At 44.0% G+C, this 17,253-nt stretch overlaps 1 protein-coding gene across 1 annotated transcript; it reads left to right on the top strand.

Annotated features, from left to right (window-relative positions):
• Positions 1-1,675: 1,675 nt before the first annotated feature.
• DUS1L (dihydrouridine synthase 1 like) lies at positions 1,676-16,533 on the top strand. Its single transcript, XM_049811737.1, has 13 exons — positions 1,676-1,946; positions 4,342-4,450; positions 5,965-6,015; positions 7,765-7,877; positions 8,642-8,724; positions 8,896-8,999; positions 9,994-10,138; positions 10,763-10,859; positions 11,224-11,312; positions 12,085-12,251; positions 12,797-12,834; positions 15,956-16,031; positions 16,382-16,533. The coding sequence occupies exons 1-13, from the start codon at positions 1,710-1,712 to the stop codon at positions 16,531-16,533; spliced, it is 1,461 nt and encodes a 486-aa protein (XP_049667694.1). The 5' UTR covers positions 1,676-1,709.
• Positions 16,534-17,253: the final 720 nt, after the last annotated feature.

The raw sequence follows: 17,253 nt of genomic DNA, 5'->3' as shown, positions 1-17,253 counted from the left end.
AATCTGTAACATAGCCTTAAGAGGAAGAATAAGAATGTATGGCACACAGCACATGCATTCATCAGCATTAAAGCTATTGTTTTCCTTTTCTATTCTACCACCTTCCTGAGGGGAAAGAAATATGTCTCTCTTGCCAACAACAGTAGCTAATAAAAAAAAAAAAAAAAAAAAGCAAGAAGGCCCACAGTTGAACAGAACTGGTGCCTTTAAACAGCACTATCAGACAGCAGAAGTAGAGAAGCTTTCTGCTGCTGAGATGGAGGTCAAGTAAAACCCAAAAGATTTAGGGCAGAGTAGTGATAAAGGAAGCAGGTGTTTATTTCTTCTGCAGTTAGTTAAGTTACCATAACTGAACATCAGACACAATGCCAGCAAATCGGGGTCAAAAGAAAGAAAAGCTGTGTAAGACAAAATGAGAGTGTTGGAGAGGCTGTGCATTTAGAAGAGAAGTAGTTGTTTAAGCCTCTGGAAGATGGTGGAAAATAATCAGAAAAGTGGGAAGCTTAGCTATTTCTTGCAGCAGGGTTCCTCACTGCCACAAGTGCTAGGAAGTTGGGGAGGGGAAAAGAAATGTAGGCCTTGACGGTGACCTTGAACTGTGAAGGCTGTCAATGGACAGGCTCCAACAGACTTAACTGAACAACTGGACTATGCATGGAACCCTGCTTCGGCTCAGGTGCTTTGTTGTTGCATGTAACAATTTGGCAGTTTTCTCTTGTGAAGGAAAAACATCTACAGCCCTGTGACTAAAGTTATACTCATGTTTTGACTGGAGTAGAGATGCAGCATTTTGGATGTTCTGGAAGGTCCTGGCAGCTGAGAGGAGGAACTCCTCTGCTGTGCTCATCCCCGTGGTGGTCAGCTTTATAAAATGCTGCAGAATGACTGGTTTTGTCATGGGTGTTGCCATTTTTGGTTCAGTCAGGTGGATCGCTTCCACCTCTCTGCCCTGATAATCCAACACCAAGGACTGGCAAGACCCCCGCGCGTAGTCTGAGTTCTTGTGACGTTCAACGCCGGCCTCACCTTGGCATCTGATGGGGACGGAGGCCAAAGTGCAAAACCAAAAATGCTGCTCGGGCCTCACGCGCTCAAGTGGGGCAGGGTGGGTGGGCCACCTGCCACGGCGGGACTGAGGGTGGGCTCGGGGACAGGGGATGGCCGGCTACTGCCGCACAGGCCGCGCTGCGCGGGCCACGCACCGGCCAACGGCCACGGCCGGGTCTTCCCGTGACGGCTCACGGCCCGCGGGGCAGCCGCACGCGCCGCGGTACCGTGCCCGTTCACCGTCGTCACGGCAGCCGCCCCTCAGGCGGGCGCGGCCGCAGACCGAGGCTGGTGCGGGGGGGAGGACTGAGCACCGGCAGGCGCCGCGGAAGGGGCCCGTAGCGTCCCAGCCGGTGCCCGCCGCCGCCGCGACGGGAAACCGGAGGAGCGCGCCCTCCGCCCCTCGCGCCCCGGCCCTGCCGTTGCCCGGACTCTTCCGCGCGCGGCCTCTGCTGGCGGCGCCGCGGTTTCCGGAGGGGACGGCGCGCAGCTGCACCGCTGAGCCGGCCGGAGCGAGATGGCGGTGGCACCGTCCGGCCGCCTCGGCGCCCCGCCAGGGCCCAGCGATCGCGCCCGCCTCCGGGCCTCAGGCGGCGGCTGCGAGCCCCGGGGCGGCGGCGCGGCGCGGGGCGGCAGCGGCCGCTGCGCTGCGCGGGCGGGAGATGCCGAAGCTGCGCGGGGAGGCCTTCTGGAGGGAGACGCTGCGGAGCGCCCACTACGTGGTGGCGCCCATGGTGGACCAGAGCGAGCTGGCCTGGAGGCTGCTGAGCCGCCGCCACGGCGCTCAGCTCTGCTACACGCCGATGCTGCACGCCCAGGTCTTCCTCAGGGACGCCAACTACCGCCGCGAGAACCTCTACGGCGAGGCCTGTCCCGAGGACCGCCCGCTCATCGTGCAGGTGAGCGCCGCGACCGCGGGCGGGCCGCCGCGAAACGCCGCCGGCGCCCGACTCGGCCCGCCCGCTGCGCCCCGGGGGTGGCGGCGCCTGCCCGGTCAGCCCGAGCAGCGGGCGCGGCGGCGGGCACTGCCGGGCAGAGCTTCCCCCGCGTTCACCTGGCGGTGCGCTCCTGGGTAGCGCCGCAAAAGCAAGTCCGCGCTGCCAGATGCGCCCTCGCCCTCGTCGTCCGCCCCCTTTGTGTTAACAAATCCAGACGTTCTCCAGATCCGCGTGAGTCCTCAAGCTAGCCGGTCTCACCCAGATTTTAAAGAGGCTGACAGAAGTAGGGTGACAGAAATCTCATTTTCTTCACCTAAATGCTGCTAGCAGTACTCGGCTCGTGAAGATAAGTGTGTTTTTCTGTTCATCCCTTGTCTAGCAAAGAGTATTTGGTGTCTTAACCACAGGGGCCTGGAGCGTTAGACTTCTCACAGGGTTCCAATCCTCTACACCTCATCTTTAGAGAGAGACTGCAGCTGGTCTTCTAGAGTCAAGGGTTGCTCTGGATCTGGGGCCATACTGCTCAGGGGGATCACAGTTTTTTCAGTAGTTCTCTGAAACCATGAGCTCAGTGCTTAGCTATAGAAGAAGGATGCAAGGAAGATAGGACACGCTTTTAAGCTTGTGTTGCTCCTGCATCTTGAGTACTGTGTGAGGTTCAGGTACTTCTCTCCCAAAGAGAGAGAGAGGGGGGCCTGTGGAGCTGGAGAATAATGCAGGGAAAGACGGTCGGCATGAGCAGAGGAGTGGCATGATTTCCACATGTGGAGCAGTTAAATGGAGGAGGACTCTTCACCCTGGAAGAGAAGTGTCTCCCCTGACTAAGGGGAGAGAACGCTGTGAAAGTATGACTGGCTTGAAGATGACAAATGGGAAACGAGTATTAAGTAAGGGTAGCAATAGTTACACACTGTAAAATTCATTACCATGGGATGTACTGGATGCTGAAAGGTTACGTGAGTTTAGAAAGCAAATGAAGGAAAACTCCTTTTGAGGGTCATTAGGTGCAGGAAACACCACTTCTGCTTCCGAAGTCCTTGAAGATGCTTTCCAGCTTCTGCTGTTCCCTAGACATCACTGTTGACCGTTATCAGAGCAGGATGAGGTGGACCTTTGGTCTGTCTCAGTACAGCTTTGTATATTCTCCTTTTTCTGTGGGAGGTAGTTTATTTTGCCACAGAAAAATACAGGTGGCAGAAATTTGAATAGTCTTGGAAAGCTATAAGTCTTTTGAACACAGATCTTCAGCTCAGTAAGCTGTGTGTTCTGGGCAAGCCTACCTGAAGAGTGTCAGTTACTGTGAGCTTGCTGTGTTATCCTTCTTCCCACTGGCCGCTATTGGACATAAGGCACGGAACTAACTAGATTAATCTTTGGATTGACCCAGTACAGCAATCCTTACTGAGTTCTGCAATATTTCTGGGCAGGTTTGGTTTTTGGTCACAGGTTCTTGGAAATAGATTAGGCAGAGGTACATCTGAGCCCAGCCTGCTCTGTGGGCTTTGTTTACTGTGTAAAAATCCTCACTGATGTGGCTTGGTTGGAGGCTTTCCAGTGTTCAGTAATCTCGGAGAAAGCAAATGCCTTTTCTGGTTTTAGTTGGTGTCAGGCATAATTTATGTAGTGCTGTAGGGTTTAAGTAACACCTTCTGCTCACATGTGTTTGAGTTTAAATCCATATTATTTAAAGATGTGATGACATTGGTTTTTTTGTTAATAATGACTTTTAGAAGACCTGTTTAAAAGCATAAATGAGAAGAATAGCCTGGCTCTGTGCTCTTCAACAAAGCAGCTTCAAATTAACCTAATTTTTCCTAATAAATTGATTTGTGCACTGTGCTTTAAATGTAATATTAATTATATTTAAGTCTGAGCATCGGATGAACAGCCCAATGTGTCTATTTCACACTCCACATTAATGTGAATTAATTTTAGAGGTAGTGGTGCTTATCGGTATCTACAAAGTTTGAATTGTCTCAAGACACAGAGACACCACAGGTAACTCTTCTGCACCACCTTTATGTATTAAAATGCTACAGCTGTTTGTTCTACAGGGGATTTTAAGAGTTGTTCCCTCTTATTCTTGGGTACTACATGTAAAACATTCTACAAATATTTCTTTGCCTCTTGAATGCTCATCTTTCTCATTTTGTTATTTGAAGGTTGAGGATCTTTAGCTGGTAAATGTTAGAGTTTTTGTTGGAGTTTTTTTGCAAAATGGTGTTTGCTGTTATTAGCTGTGCATATTATGCCTGTTTTCTGTAGCAAGTAGTTGTTTCATGACTATGTCATAACGTGTTGTCAGTACTTGAGAAAGCAATTGCCTGATTATTCCACTTTTCTTTGTCTTTCTCAGTTCTGTGCCAATGACCCTGAAGTGTTTGTCCAAGCAGCACTGTTGGCTCAGGATTATTGCGATGCCATAGACCTAAATTTGGGTTGCCCCCAAATGATTGCAAAGAGAGGTATGTGCAAATCTGAACCCTGGATAAACAGAGAAATGGCATGTTTCAAATGTGAATATTGGCAGTAAAACATCAAGAGGACCAAATTAAGCCTGGGCTGGGGGGGTGGCTGAAGTCAGACTTAGTTACTTTGTTACACCCACTTTAACAGGTAATGCTTTGTAGTACCTAAAGCAAAAATTAGATATACTAATAATTAATTCCAACTCCTCTTGAGTGACAGCTCTTGTGTCTAGACTATCCTTCAGAAAAAGTATTTTTAGTAAGAGCTTGACTTTCTTTCTGATTTCAGTTGCTCAAACGGCCTAATTTTGCAAAGCTGCATTTAAAATTATATCATGCAGGCACTTAGCATCTCCTATTTCCTTGATACTTGCAGAGTTTATTAACATTAGTATATAAGAAGGTAACAGCTGCTGAATCCCTTAAAGAAATTGCAAAGACAGTTATGTTTGAAACCCAGAACCAGTGTTTGAAAATTTGGGATCAGTTAGGATGTTGAGGAAAGATTTGTTCAGTAACTGCTCATTCCTCTTTCAAAGACTAATAGGAAATATCAGTGGTGTATAGGGCTGTCATGCTTTAACCCGAGCCAGCAGCTGAGCACCATGCAGCTAGTCGCTCACTCACTTCCCCCCCACCCATTGGGATGGGGGAGAGAATCAGAAAAAAAAAAGAAGTAAAACTTGGGGGTTGAGATAAGAACAGTTTAGTAGAACAGAAAAGAAGAAAATGATAATGATAACATTAATAAAATGGCAATACTAATAATAAAAGGATTGGAATATACAAGTGGTGCACAATGCAATTGCTCACCACCTGCTGACCAATGCCCAGTTAGTGCCTGAGCAGCAGTTCCCCCCAGCCCCACTCCCCCCAGTTCATATACTAAACATGACGTCACATGGTCTGGAATACTACCCCTTTGGCCAGTTTGGGTCAGCTGCCCTGGTTGTGTCCCCTCCCAGCTTCTTGTGCCCCTTCTTGCTGGCTTCTTGCTGGCTGGGCATGAGAAGCTGAAAAATCCTTGACTTGAGACTAAGCACTACTTAGCAACAACTGAAAACATCAGTGTGTTATCAAGTTCTTCTCATACCGAACCCAAAACGCAGCACTGTACCAGCTACTAGGAAGACAATTAACTCTATCCCAGCTGAAACCAGGACACGGGCAAATGGATCTTTCAATCTGATCAGGTTTTATCTTGAAGGGAATTTTTAAACACCTGGTATAAACCCCTAAAAGTTGGACTTTGAGCTGCCAGTGTCAACACACCAGCCTTAGGGAGTAGCAGTGAAAGTAGGGTGTGGGGATTCATTGTTTATCCTGTAAATCTAGGGTGGCATGGGGAACAGAATGATCCAACTCTTCCAGCTTGGGCAGGGCAGAGCAATTCTGTTTCTGCCAGTGAGGCATATGAGTGTCTCCATCTTTGCATGTGAACATTTATGAAAGTTGTATACTTCAGAATCTTACTCTTCTGTACAAGTCTGTCATATGCTATTTTATTATAGGTCACTACGGAGCATTTCTGCAAGAGGAGTGGGACCTTCTTCAGAGAATGAGTAAGTCTTTAGAGAGGTGTCACTTTAGACAGGCTTCACTTTGAGAGGGAATGGGATGAACTCATCATGGAGAGGAGGTTTAGGGATTTTGGGGGTAAGGAGATACAGCATGTTTCTTTGGGGAGGGTTGTGTTGGGTTTGGTTTTTTTCTTTTTTCTTTCTTATTGTATTCCAGTGGCACACTCAAGATACTTGGTGGTACCCCACTACAAACTCATACTAGATCTGCTAAAAGACTTCAGTACTTGAAACCGACTTTAGGTGAAAGTGAGTCAGTTAAGTCCCAATCTAATGATGGCTTAGTGGCTCTCCAACTCTAGAAACAGCAGAACTTCCAGGGCCTTACTTTTTCACTTTGAAGTTCTCGGGTGCCAGGAGTTGTGTTTCTGCTTGAAGCCACAGTTGCCCTTTTCTGATCAATTCAGCATACTCTTTCTGTCCACACCATAGCAAGTTATGCCTCTCCTCCTAATTCATGTAGGATGTTTTCAGGCTATCGGTAGCATGGTGAACAGTATCATATTTTTTTTAAGAAATATATTAGGAACTGATTTAAAAAGCAAGGTTTTGGTCATTGTGTAGAGCTGAGAATGAGCCTTCACTCCACTTCAAAGCAAGTGTCTGAACTGTGAAGTTAGTCTTCTGTTTGCATTCCCCATGGCCCAGGGAATCTTGAATTATGTTTGGCACAAAGACACTGCCGAGAACCTGGAAAGATAAGACGGCGCTTCCCTGCCCAGCATGTAATGTGGTTGTTAGGGCACTTTTCTTAGGAGTGAAAGATGCAAATCAGAACAGCTTCAAGGAGAAGAGAACCCAGGTCATCTAGTTGGGTAAGAACCCAGGCTGTCTAGTAGGAGAATTAGGCTATTGTATAAAAGGTAGGCAAAGCTTCCTCTTCATTCTTCTCCCCCAGCCTTCTTTAAAATGATGGAGTACTCTTTTCTCCTTGCACCTGTATACACCTTGCTTAGTTCTTTGAAAGGGTGATAGGAAGTAGCTATCATTAAAGACCCTAGGATTTGGATTAGAAGATAGCAGGTGACTTCCTATGTTAGACATCCAAGCTCTGGAAGAAAAGAGAATTTCAGGCATGCCACTGCTCAGTGTTTTTCTGTTGGTTGTCTTTGTTAGCTCTCTTTTTAGTAGTTTTCTGATTCCGTGCACTGTGTAAAGATTATGGGAGTTTAACATGGTGTTCTAGATTTCACCCGGACTGTGTAACCTACATTTACTGCTTAATTGGGTCCACAGCCTACCTCAGTTGATAAGCTTCTGCTTGCCATGGACAAGACTCTGCTTGTCATGATTATTTGAGTGATCGTTTGGAAAGAAGCAAAGCATCTCTCGTAGGAAAGGTGGACAAGCGAGTGTTAATGTTGTTGGCAGAGTAGGAGGAGTACAATAGCCTGTGATGATAGTAAACCTGTATCAATGATCAAGATTTGAGGGGGGTGGTTCCTTGAAAGTGAAGGTTTGATGCAGTGGAGAAGTTAGGGCTATTAAATGCTGACTATTTGTGCCTTCTTGTTAGAATCCACATTTTGTGCTTCATGTTTAACTATTACTTGATTAACCTATGCAATAAGGATTGCGGAGGACATTGCTGATTGTTTTAAGCTGTGAGAACTGCATAGCATTAACTTTTCAGTCTTTTTCCATATCACACCCAGTATCAGATCTTGAGGACAGTAGGCTCTTTTCATAGCATTGTGCAGCCCACTTACCTGTCTTTTCAATCTTTCCCAGTTTTACTGGCTAACGAGAAGCTCTCTGTTCCCATCACATGCAAAATCCGCGTTTTCCCAGAAATTGACAAGACAGTGAAGTATGCACAGATGCTGGAGAAAGCTGGCTGCCAGGTAAGGAGGCAGCTGCTCCCTGTACTGTTGCATTGGACACGTGTCTCTATCTAAAGCACCTGATGACCAGATCTTGGTGTACTGTGGAGATGAATAGGCTACTTTGTTTTACAGACAGAGAAGATGGGATGCAGAGAAATTGTATGTATTTGCAGTCATAGGCAGCAGGTCACTAGTATGATATGGAAGGCATCATGATTTCAGAGTCTCTCTTGTAATCACTGCATAGTGTGGTATCCTTCACTGTGGTTGAGCATCTCAGTCTAACATAGCGCTGCAAGAGGCAGTGGGAATGCATGAAATCCACAGGGCTGTAGAAAAAAAACAGTATCAAAGATGACTACCACTAGTGAAGAAATAGGCAGCCTTCTAGGATTTAACTCCAGTTAAATTGGAAGAGACGATCTGTAGTTAGAGCCAGTACTGAAAGTATTCGGGCCTTCTGCTGAGGAGTAAGCCAGATCAATATATCACAAATTCCAAAGTGAATCACAAATGGGAGCCAATGCAATAGGATATCTTTAGGTTCTCCCAAGATATGATCTTGTCATGCTGTGGAATAGCAGGCTGAAAGAAGCCCAAGACCATGCCATGGTAGGTGAGCTGCTGATACCTTTCTGTGATACCAAAGTCCCTGCACTGTTGAAATAGCGGTGGGAATTCAGCAGCATCCATGAAGTGTATGAGGTGAAGGGAAATTTTTGTCATTGCATTTGTTCCAGTGGTTCATACACATGAAGAGTAAATGTCACTTTGTGTTCTAGCTGCTGACTGTGCACGGCCGTACTAAAGAACAGAAAGGACCGCTTGCTGGCGTGGCATCTTGGGAGCACATTCAAGCTGTCAGGTTAGTGAGCAGTACCAATCTTAGTGGATTTCCGCTAACATACTGTGAAGGTAGATTTTAAGCGGAGTGTGCTGTGGCATTGAAGAGCAAATGAATTTATGTGACAGGAGTAGAATTTCTGGGTTGACTCTAATTTTCAATTTTATGCATCTGTTTTATTCACTGGTGTAGAAAAGCTGTAAGCATTCCTGTATTTGCAAATGGAAACATCCAGTGTCTCAGTGATGTGGAAGAATGTATCCGTAAGACAGGAGTGCATGGTGTCATGAGTGCAGGTAAAGAAAATGAACTTTTTACTCATAATAGACAAGAATACGAACTGTTTCTTACTCTCTTAGCAGCCCTATATACATTCATTCAAAGCTTACATCAGACTGACTTGGTGAACAGCTTTGACTGAAAGCTGAGTGGCCATTCTCTCTACTCTTTATACTGGCCATCTCTGACCAGGACCAGGAATCACTTAAGATTTGTGAGAATTGTTATGTTGGACTTGTAGTTCCATTGAGTGGACAGCTCAAATCTAGTTACTTGACAAAGGCATATTGGACTCCTGTTGTCCTGGAATATTTTCGTGACATCGGTTAATCAATGGAATGGTTTTTGAGTGGATGTGGATACAGTAAGTGCGTCTGCTGATTCATATTCCTGCAGATGGTTCATGTTGGGTTGGGACAAGAAAGAACTGGCATAACTTCCTACAGGAAGAGCTAGGATAGACATCAGAAAAAGCTTCCCATCACTTGCGCAGTTAAAGCAATAAAACATATTTTTTGGGGGGGGTTGTAGAATCTTATTTTTAGAAAATACTGGTTAACTAGTTAAATACTGGTTAAATACTTGTGAAGCTAGTAGAGAAAAGCATAGTGAGAAGCAATATCTGTAAACTTAGGCCAGACAAATGTGAATATAGACATAAGGTGAGACACCCGTTATCCAAGTATTTAACCATTGGGCAACAAAAGCAGTGACTTCTGTATTTATTAATTTTTTTACTGTCTTTGTGCCAAGATTGGATGCCTTTCTGGAAAATGTACTTTAATTAAACATGAGCTATATGGCTTAATTAAGAATTGTATAGTGAAATATAGTATCCTGAGGTCAGGCTAGAGTTTTATGGACCCTGTGTTCCTCTTTGTGAGTACATGAGTGATGTGTTTGTGACTGGCTAGTAGAATCACAACAGAGCTGATCAAGTTCCAGAGTCTAGGTTTTGTTTTCTGTTTCAATCCTGAAATGAAAGTTTGAGTATTTCTTTTCATTCCCTAGAAGGTAATCTTCATAACCCAGCCTTGTTTGAGGGCCGAAACCCATTGGTGTGGGAGATGGCTGAGGAGTATCTGGAGATAGTGCAGAAGTACCCTTGTCCATTGTCTTATGTTAGGGCTCATCTCTTCAAGCTCTGGCATCACACGTGAGTATCTCCAGAGAACTCTTAATGTTTTCAGGGCTCATCCTGCTTAGCAAGTGTCTGGCTTTTCTGGACAAGGATTTGTTTGGCCAGAATTAGTATGCTGCAAAGTTTTCTTTCCTGGACTTGGCTGGAGAGAATGCTGGCTGAGGCCTTTACCCTTCACTGCATATCCGGGAAACAGGGCATGGGGAACAAACAAGTTACCACAAGATAAGCTAGGGCGTGAGCTCACAGCACATCAGCTACCATGTGGTAATTGCACACATGCACTTTATGGCAAACATGAGTTAACTAACTCCTTGTTCATTGTGAGGCAAGCTGTCTTGTGTTTACTGTGGAGTAAGAGCATGGCCATGGGCAGTTACTGAGGAGCAGCTGATGCACTGTACATTCATGTTAGCTTATCTCAAAGAAGTACCTTGGTTGTGTGCCAAGTATTTATTTGGAAAAGAGGAGCAGATATGTGTGCTTTTCTCTGGACTTACAAGAAAGAAGATAAACTTCTACCAAAGGCAAGTGCAGCAAGAAAAATCTATAAAAAGCTTTTATAAAGACATTTTTAGTTGATCTCCTCAGTCTAGCAATAATGAATAAATATGACTTGATGTTTGGGATTTGCCTCAGGCTTCAAGTTTACCAGCAGCTGCGTGAAGAATTAGCAAAAGTGAAGACTCTAGAGGGCATTGTAGATGTCAACAGGGAGCTGAAACTACGATGCCAGGTACCAAGATGGGCCCTAATCTCCTAGAACAACACTGTCCACACTTGGTGGGAATTTACCATGTATGTCATGCAGTTGATGTCTGTTAGTTACTTCGTTGGAACTTTGTGGCTTACCAACCTCAATATTGGTAGTTTACTACAGTAGCAGCCCCTTAAGCCTGAACAGCTTTACATGAGATAAAGTTGATTTAGGAGTTACAAATCTGCTTCAATTCATCTGTCTTAGTAGAGTTTTTTTGCCTATATTTAACTGTCAGTAACTGTTAGTTTAAATTCCAATTTGTGGTTTCCTGGAGTTTGAAGTATTATTTAGAGTATTTCCTGAGAACTCAAGGTAAACTGACTGTAATTCTATGCTGCAGGAAGAAATAGCTAATCAGAAAGAAGGAGAAAAGCCAAAAGAAGGGTTGCCTTTTTTCCACTGGATCTGTCAGCCATACATCAGGCCAGGGTGAGTTACCTATTCTAACATGGACAGGTACCCATAGGCCTTTCCCACCCATACTATCAGTACAGAGCCATCCAGTTCTGTTTTAGGAGCTTGAAAGTAAGTTGAATACTTTGGATTATTTTTATTCTGGTTTGTTTTTCTCCTGGTTATTGCTTTGTTCGGGGGATGTTGCTCATTATATGCATCTTCTCCTTTAGATCCTCCTCAGATTTCTCTCTCTGGAAAGTAAAAAGCAAGAATTCCACTGCAGCTCAGAAAGAGAAGCTGATGAGCAACAAATATGCTACCTGACAGTACTTTATTGTTACATGTAACACGTATGTTGCTGGTAACTGCCAGGGTAGCAAAGATGGGAACTAACCTGTATTCGATAAAGGATGCTTATGTTGTATGGACAAGCTTCTCAGATACCTTATTCCCTTTCTGTTGTGAAAATTGGGCTGAAGAAAATGAGCATGTCAAGATTAATACTTAAGTATTTACTTAAGTAAAACCTGGGAATAACAGGTTAACAGGTGCCTCATTAATTTAACTGGCCAACTTTCATTGACTTTCCAACTGATATATCTGACAGTGTGTCTGTTATTAACAGCCAATGTTAACAAAAAAGTTAGGCTTTTCTATTCCACGTCTAAAGTCAATGACGCTTCCTTGTAATTTAGCCATGACAGAAAGGTTTACAGTTTACCCAGATTGCTGTAAACCAGAATAGTGGCCAGGGAACACCTACTTCTTCCCTTCAGCCAACTTACGATGATATTCACTGTTTCAGGCCAAAGGAGAGATGCAAGGAGAATGGAGCCAGTGGGACTGAAAAAGGGGTGCGAGGGAAACGTGCTCTGGAAGAGGAGGAAGATGGAAATTCTGAGCTGCTGTCAAAGAATAAACAAAAAAAGAAGTTAAGAAATCCAAATAAAAGCTTTGATCCATCTTTAAAACGTAAGTTCCATTTATTGGCATAAATGCATGGAAACTTGCCGATATCACATTTGACATAAATTGCCACTATTTATTTTCCTTGTTTATGTAGTTGTAGAAACTTCTTTAAGAAGAGGGAGGGATTATCGGGAAATTTTGGTAGTAGGCAATGTGATTCAAATTATGTTCATTAGTAAAGAAAACAAGGATCAAAGAAGTAGGTCACTGATCCACTGTAAGCTTCTTTTTAAGATCAAAATGCTTTCCAAACTAAATTGTGGCACTCACTAGTATTTGAAATTGAAATTTCGCATGCATTTCAAGCAGATGTCCTCCTCTTTTACACTTAACTTGAGGATTAAAATTTTGTGTTTGGATTTAGCTTAGGGGCACTTAAGTCAAAAGTGTCTTTACTTTTGCACTGTTCTTTGAGGTACTGTATTTTTTATTTCAAAAAGAGTCTTTCTGGCTAGAAAAGTGCCACGCTTTGATCCTGGTTTTTTTTAATTTATTTCTTCCACATAAAAATACCATTGCTGAAATCAGGACGCTCTCTTTCTTTCCAGCCAAATATGCGAAATGTGATCAATGTGGAAACCCTAAGGTAAGTCAGTGCCAGTGTCCATTAAAGCATTTCCACTAAATGGAAATTAAATGACCATGTAGTGGTCAAGGGCTCAATGTCTGGATGGAGATCAGTGGAGTGGTGTCCCTGAGGGGTCCGTATTGGGACTAGTACTGTTTAATATCTTCATCAATGACATAGACAGTGGGATCAAGTGCACCCTAAGCAAGTTTGCAGACAACACCAAGCTGAGTGGTGCGGTTGACACACCTGAGGGATGGGATGCCATCCAGAGGGACCTGGACAAGCTTGAGAAGCGGGCCAGTGTGAACCTCATGAGGTTCAACAAGGTCAAGTGCACAAGGTCCTGCACCTGGGTCAGGGCACCCCCCCCCGGTATCAATACAGGCTGGGGGATGAAGGGATTGAGACCAGCCCTGCAGAGAAGGACTTGGAGGTACTGATGGATGAAAAGCTGGACATGAGCTGTCAATGTGTGCTCACAGCCCAGAAAGCCAACCGTATCCTGGGCTGCATCAGAAGAGTGTCCAGCAGGCCAAAGGGGGTGATTCTGCCGCTCTGCTCTGGTAAGACCCCCCGGTGCAGTACTGTGTCCAGCTCTGGCGTCCTCAGCACAGGAAAGACATGGACCTGCTGGAGAGGGTCCAGAGGAGGGCCACTAAAATGATCAGAGGGCTGGAACACCTCTGCTATGAGGAAAAGCTGAGAGAGTTGCGGTTCTTCAGCCAGGAGGAGGCTCTGGGGAGACCTTATTGTGGCCTTTCAATACTTAAAAAGGGGGCTTATAAGAAAGGTGGGGACAGGCTTTTTAGTAGGGCCTGTTGCAATAGGACAAGGGATAATGGCTTTAAACTAAAAGAAGGCAGATTCAGACTAGATATAAGGAAGAAATTGTTTATGATGAAGGTGGTGAAACACTGGAACAGATTGCCCAGAGAGGTGGTAGATGCCCCATCCTTGGAAACATTCAAGGTCAGGTTGGATGGGGCTCTGAGCAGCCTGAACTAGTTGGAGATGTCCCTGGCCATGGCAGGGGCATTGGACTAGATGGTCTTGAAAGTTCCCTTCCAATCCAAACCATTCTATGATTCTAAATCCTGAGGTAGGTCCGTGCCAGGGTCCAGTAATGCATGCATACCAAGTCCTGATGATGTGGGGGCGGGGCAGGTAAGTCTATACTTAGGCAAAGGCCTCTTAACTGCTGTTACTAATCGCTCAGGTGAAGGTGCTGCACAAAAATCACTAACGTAGGTGGGTTTTTTGAGATCATTGGCCTTCCTTTCAAAAAAAAAAAAAGTACAGTCTTACTGCTGCTGAGGTTATTTATTGCTGAGACAGTTGAGTGAGTGAGATGAACTTCCCAAGATCTCTTGGCAACAAATCTCAAAATGTCCAGTAATTACCTATGTACATTCTACTGTGAAATCGAAAACAAAACCCCTTTTACTACGGTTAGTGGTGGTGGGGTGTTTTACTGCAAGGATTGAGAATTTGAATAATTGACATGGTTATTGGTGTACTAATACAAATACTTCAAACATCATCACAGTATAGTCTGTAGTGAGTGTCGGGCAGGAATCTGCAGTTATGGGTTTTTTTGTTGGTTTTGGATATATGCCCTTCATCAGAACAAGAATGAGCACCTACTCATACTCAGCTGTTTTTGCTAGCAGATTAACATCAACTTTCACCATTAGCAATGTTAAACAAGCCAGCTGTTCTCCAGGTTGTGTATAGCATGTATATTTGAAACTTTATATATGCAACTTCAAATATTTGATGAGTTAATTTTGCTTGTTTGTTTGCGGTTTTTTTGTTCATTTTCTCTTGGGGAACATAGCTGTTTCCTTGACAGGGAGATGTTGCTGAGCTGAATGAGCAGAGTAGATTTATTGCTGCTAATATATCTTTGCATGCAGACATACAAGCAGGTGTAAGATGCAAGGAATAATTTTGTGTTCTAGCTGAAAAAGTACCATTACATCTGTGGGGGTGGGGAGACAAGGGCACATGCATGTATGTAGTGTTGCTCTCTTTTGTAATGCTGTTACAGCACCTTAGACATAACAGCCAGCTGGGCCTCAGTTTGGAGCTGCAGCTACAGAAGAAAATGTTTTTCTTGCAGTGCTTGTTATTGGGAAAACATTGAGCATTCATCTGGCCTGCTTTCAAATCCATCCTGTTTCATTGTTAATCCAGGTGACACAGCTTGGTGCAGCAACCATGACTGTCTGAAGCTGGGCTTAGTCTCATTTTTGTTTTGTTCTTATATCGTTATAATGTTGCAGGCAGCCCTCGAAATCTTGGGACTGGGGCCTGTAGTTTTGGTTGGTTTATTGTCATGTGTTCCTCCCCCCCTCCCCCCCCTCATGTATTTCTAAGCTATGTCATGGAACGGAGGGAGAACAAAACAAAACAACAACAACAAAATTCAACCAAGGACTCCCTAAACATGAAGGAATTTTTAATTGGAGTGGACAGAGACACACCAAACAACAAAACCCCGCTTTGCTAAATGATCACTAAGCCTCTGTGAGCCAAAGCACTATGTACACCTGGTCTCATATAGCCAAGTTGTCAACTATCCAACTCAACTGCTGCTGTCCCCTAAGGGTCATATGTTATATTTTAGTATATACTCAGGTATATTTTAAGCTGCAAGTAGGGAAGTAATTGCTGTGGTAACATTTATTTTAGGCATAGCTACAGGTGGTAGCAAGCATGTTGGGCACCCTGTTTCACATACTGCTTTTGCAGAGACCTACAGCTACAGCAAGCTCACCTGGAACAAATGTCATGATGCTTGTTCCAAAGTGCTTATGGCACTTGCCTGCTTGTGTTCTGTAACTCAGGCTGCCCAACAGATTACTGATGTTGCACAAGTTGAATGGGGAAATTGTTTAGTTTTTTGTTCTCTATGAACAAACAGGTGATAGCTGGGGCTCCCCGCATCCATCCCCCCATATAACATCAGCTCGCGCATCTTCATTGGACTGTGTGACTGCCTAATTTACAAGTTCATGGGTTGTTTTTTTTCTAAGGTCTGAATGTGCAGAGCTGTATTGTTGTTGCTTATTATAGTTAACAATAATTTTATTTTCACTGATACAAGCTTCTTTACAACTCCATCCCAATCCAGGGCAATAAATGTGTGTTTAACATGTGCCGAGGATGCTGCAAGAAAAGAGCATTCAAAGAGACAGCAGACTGTCCAGGTAAGTAAGTGGCACTGTCCTTACAAGTCATTGAGCAAATGTCTCATCTTCCATCTATATTCATTACTTTAATCTTTGGTTTATGGGCTGGGGAGGTGGGGTGTTAAAATCTACATACATAGCTGTCTAAAATTTTATAGTACAATTTTAAAAGCCTGCTTTTCCTTCTGTGTACGATATTTCTTCTTTTTCCAAAGCCTTGGGATACATATTTTCCAGACTATGAGGACCCATTCTTTATAACTGTAACAAATGAGCTGTTCTGTTTACCAGTGCAGTCATCTCATTTCAGTTTTTTTTTGTTTTGTTCTGTTTGTTTTGGTTTTTTTTCCACATCCTTGCTTCTTCAGGTCATGGATTACTTTTTAAGACCAAATATGAAAAATCCCTTTCATGGCAGAGTAGTCAAAGAGTAATTCAAAACCCAGAGATCAGTCGGAGAGGAGATGTAGATGTGGGGGAGACTGCTGTACTGAAGGAGGCTGGTGACAGTGCAGTGTGAAGCTTTGGAAATGAATAGTTAAAGACTCCTGCCAGGCCTCTGCTTCCCTGGGCCAAAGAACATGCCGTCTCCAGCTCACCGTCAGCTGTGTGAACTTGTTCCACAGGTTTATTTTAAGTTCTGGAAAAGTTTTATTTAAGTAAAAAGCTGCTTACTCAGGGAATTATCCTGCATTTGAAATAAAAAGGATGCAATTAAATTTCTCATTCTGTGTTTTAAGGACTAAAAATGCTGCATTTTGGGGTGGGGGCAACCTATGTAAGTTGCCATCATAATCTGCCTCTTGTATGTTCATTAGCCCTTCATGTCCTGTTTTTAATATTGGGGAATAAATGTCTTGTATTAGAACAGCCTTCTGGCACACTAAAAATAGCAATGTCACAATGACTTCTTCACTAATAGAAAATGTGTCACATTTGTCTGAGTTTCAGCAGGCCATGTTTTCAATGCAGAAAGGAATCTAGCACTACTTTGAAAACGTGAATGTAAAACTATAAGATGTTGCTGTAACCACATTGTTGTATTCATAATTATTAGTTTTATACGGTGTGATAAAGCTTAATGGTCTCCCATGAGCCAAAGGTTAGGGTAAAATGAAGTCTCTATTTTAATAGAGAGGGTTGTCTGAAATCATGCACTAAGTCAGAACCAGGTCCATGACCCTTTCCCTGCTCAAAGTCTCATACTTAATTATATGATCATTCTTTCTCCTTCCCACCT

The sequence above is a fragment of the Accipiter gentilis genome, chromosome 10 (assembly GCF_929443795.1).
Source record: "Accipiter gentilis chromosome 10, bAccGen1.1, whole genome shotgun sequence".
Classification (NCBI taxonomy): domain Eukaryota; kingdom Metazoa; phylum Chordata; class Aves; order Accipitriformes; family Accipitridae; genus Astur; species Astur gentilis.
The sequence above is the reverse complement of the archived record's forward strand: the minus strand, read 5'-3'. Positions and strand labels throughout refer to the sequence as shown.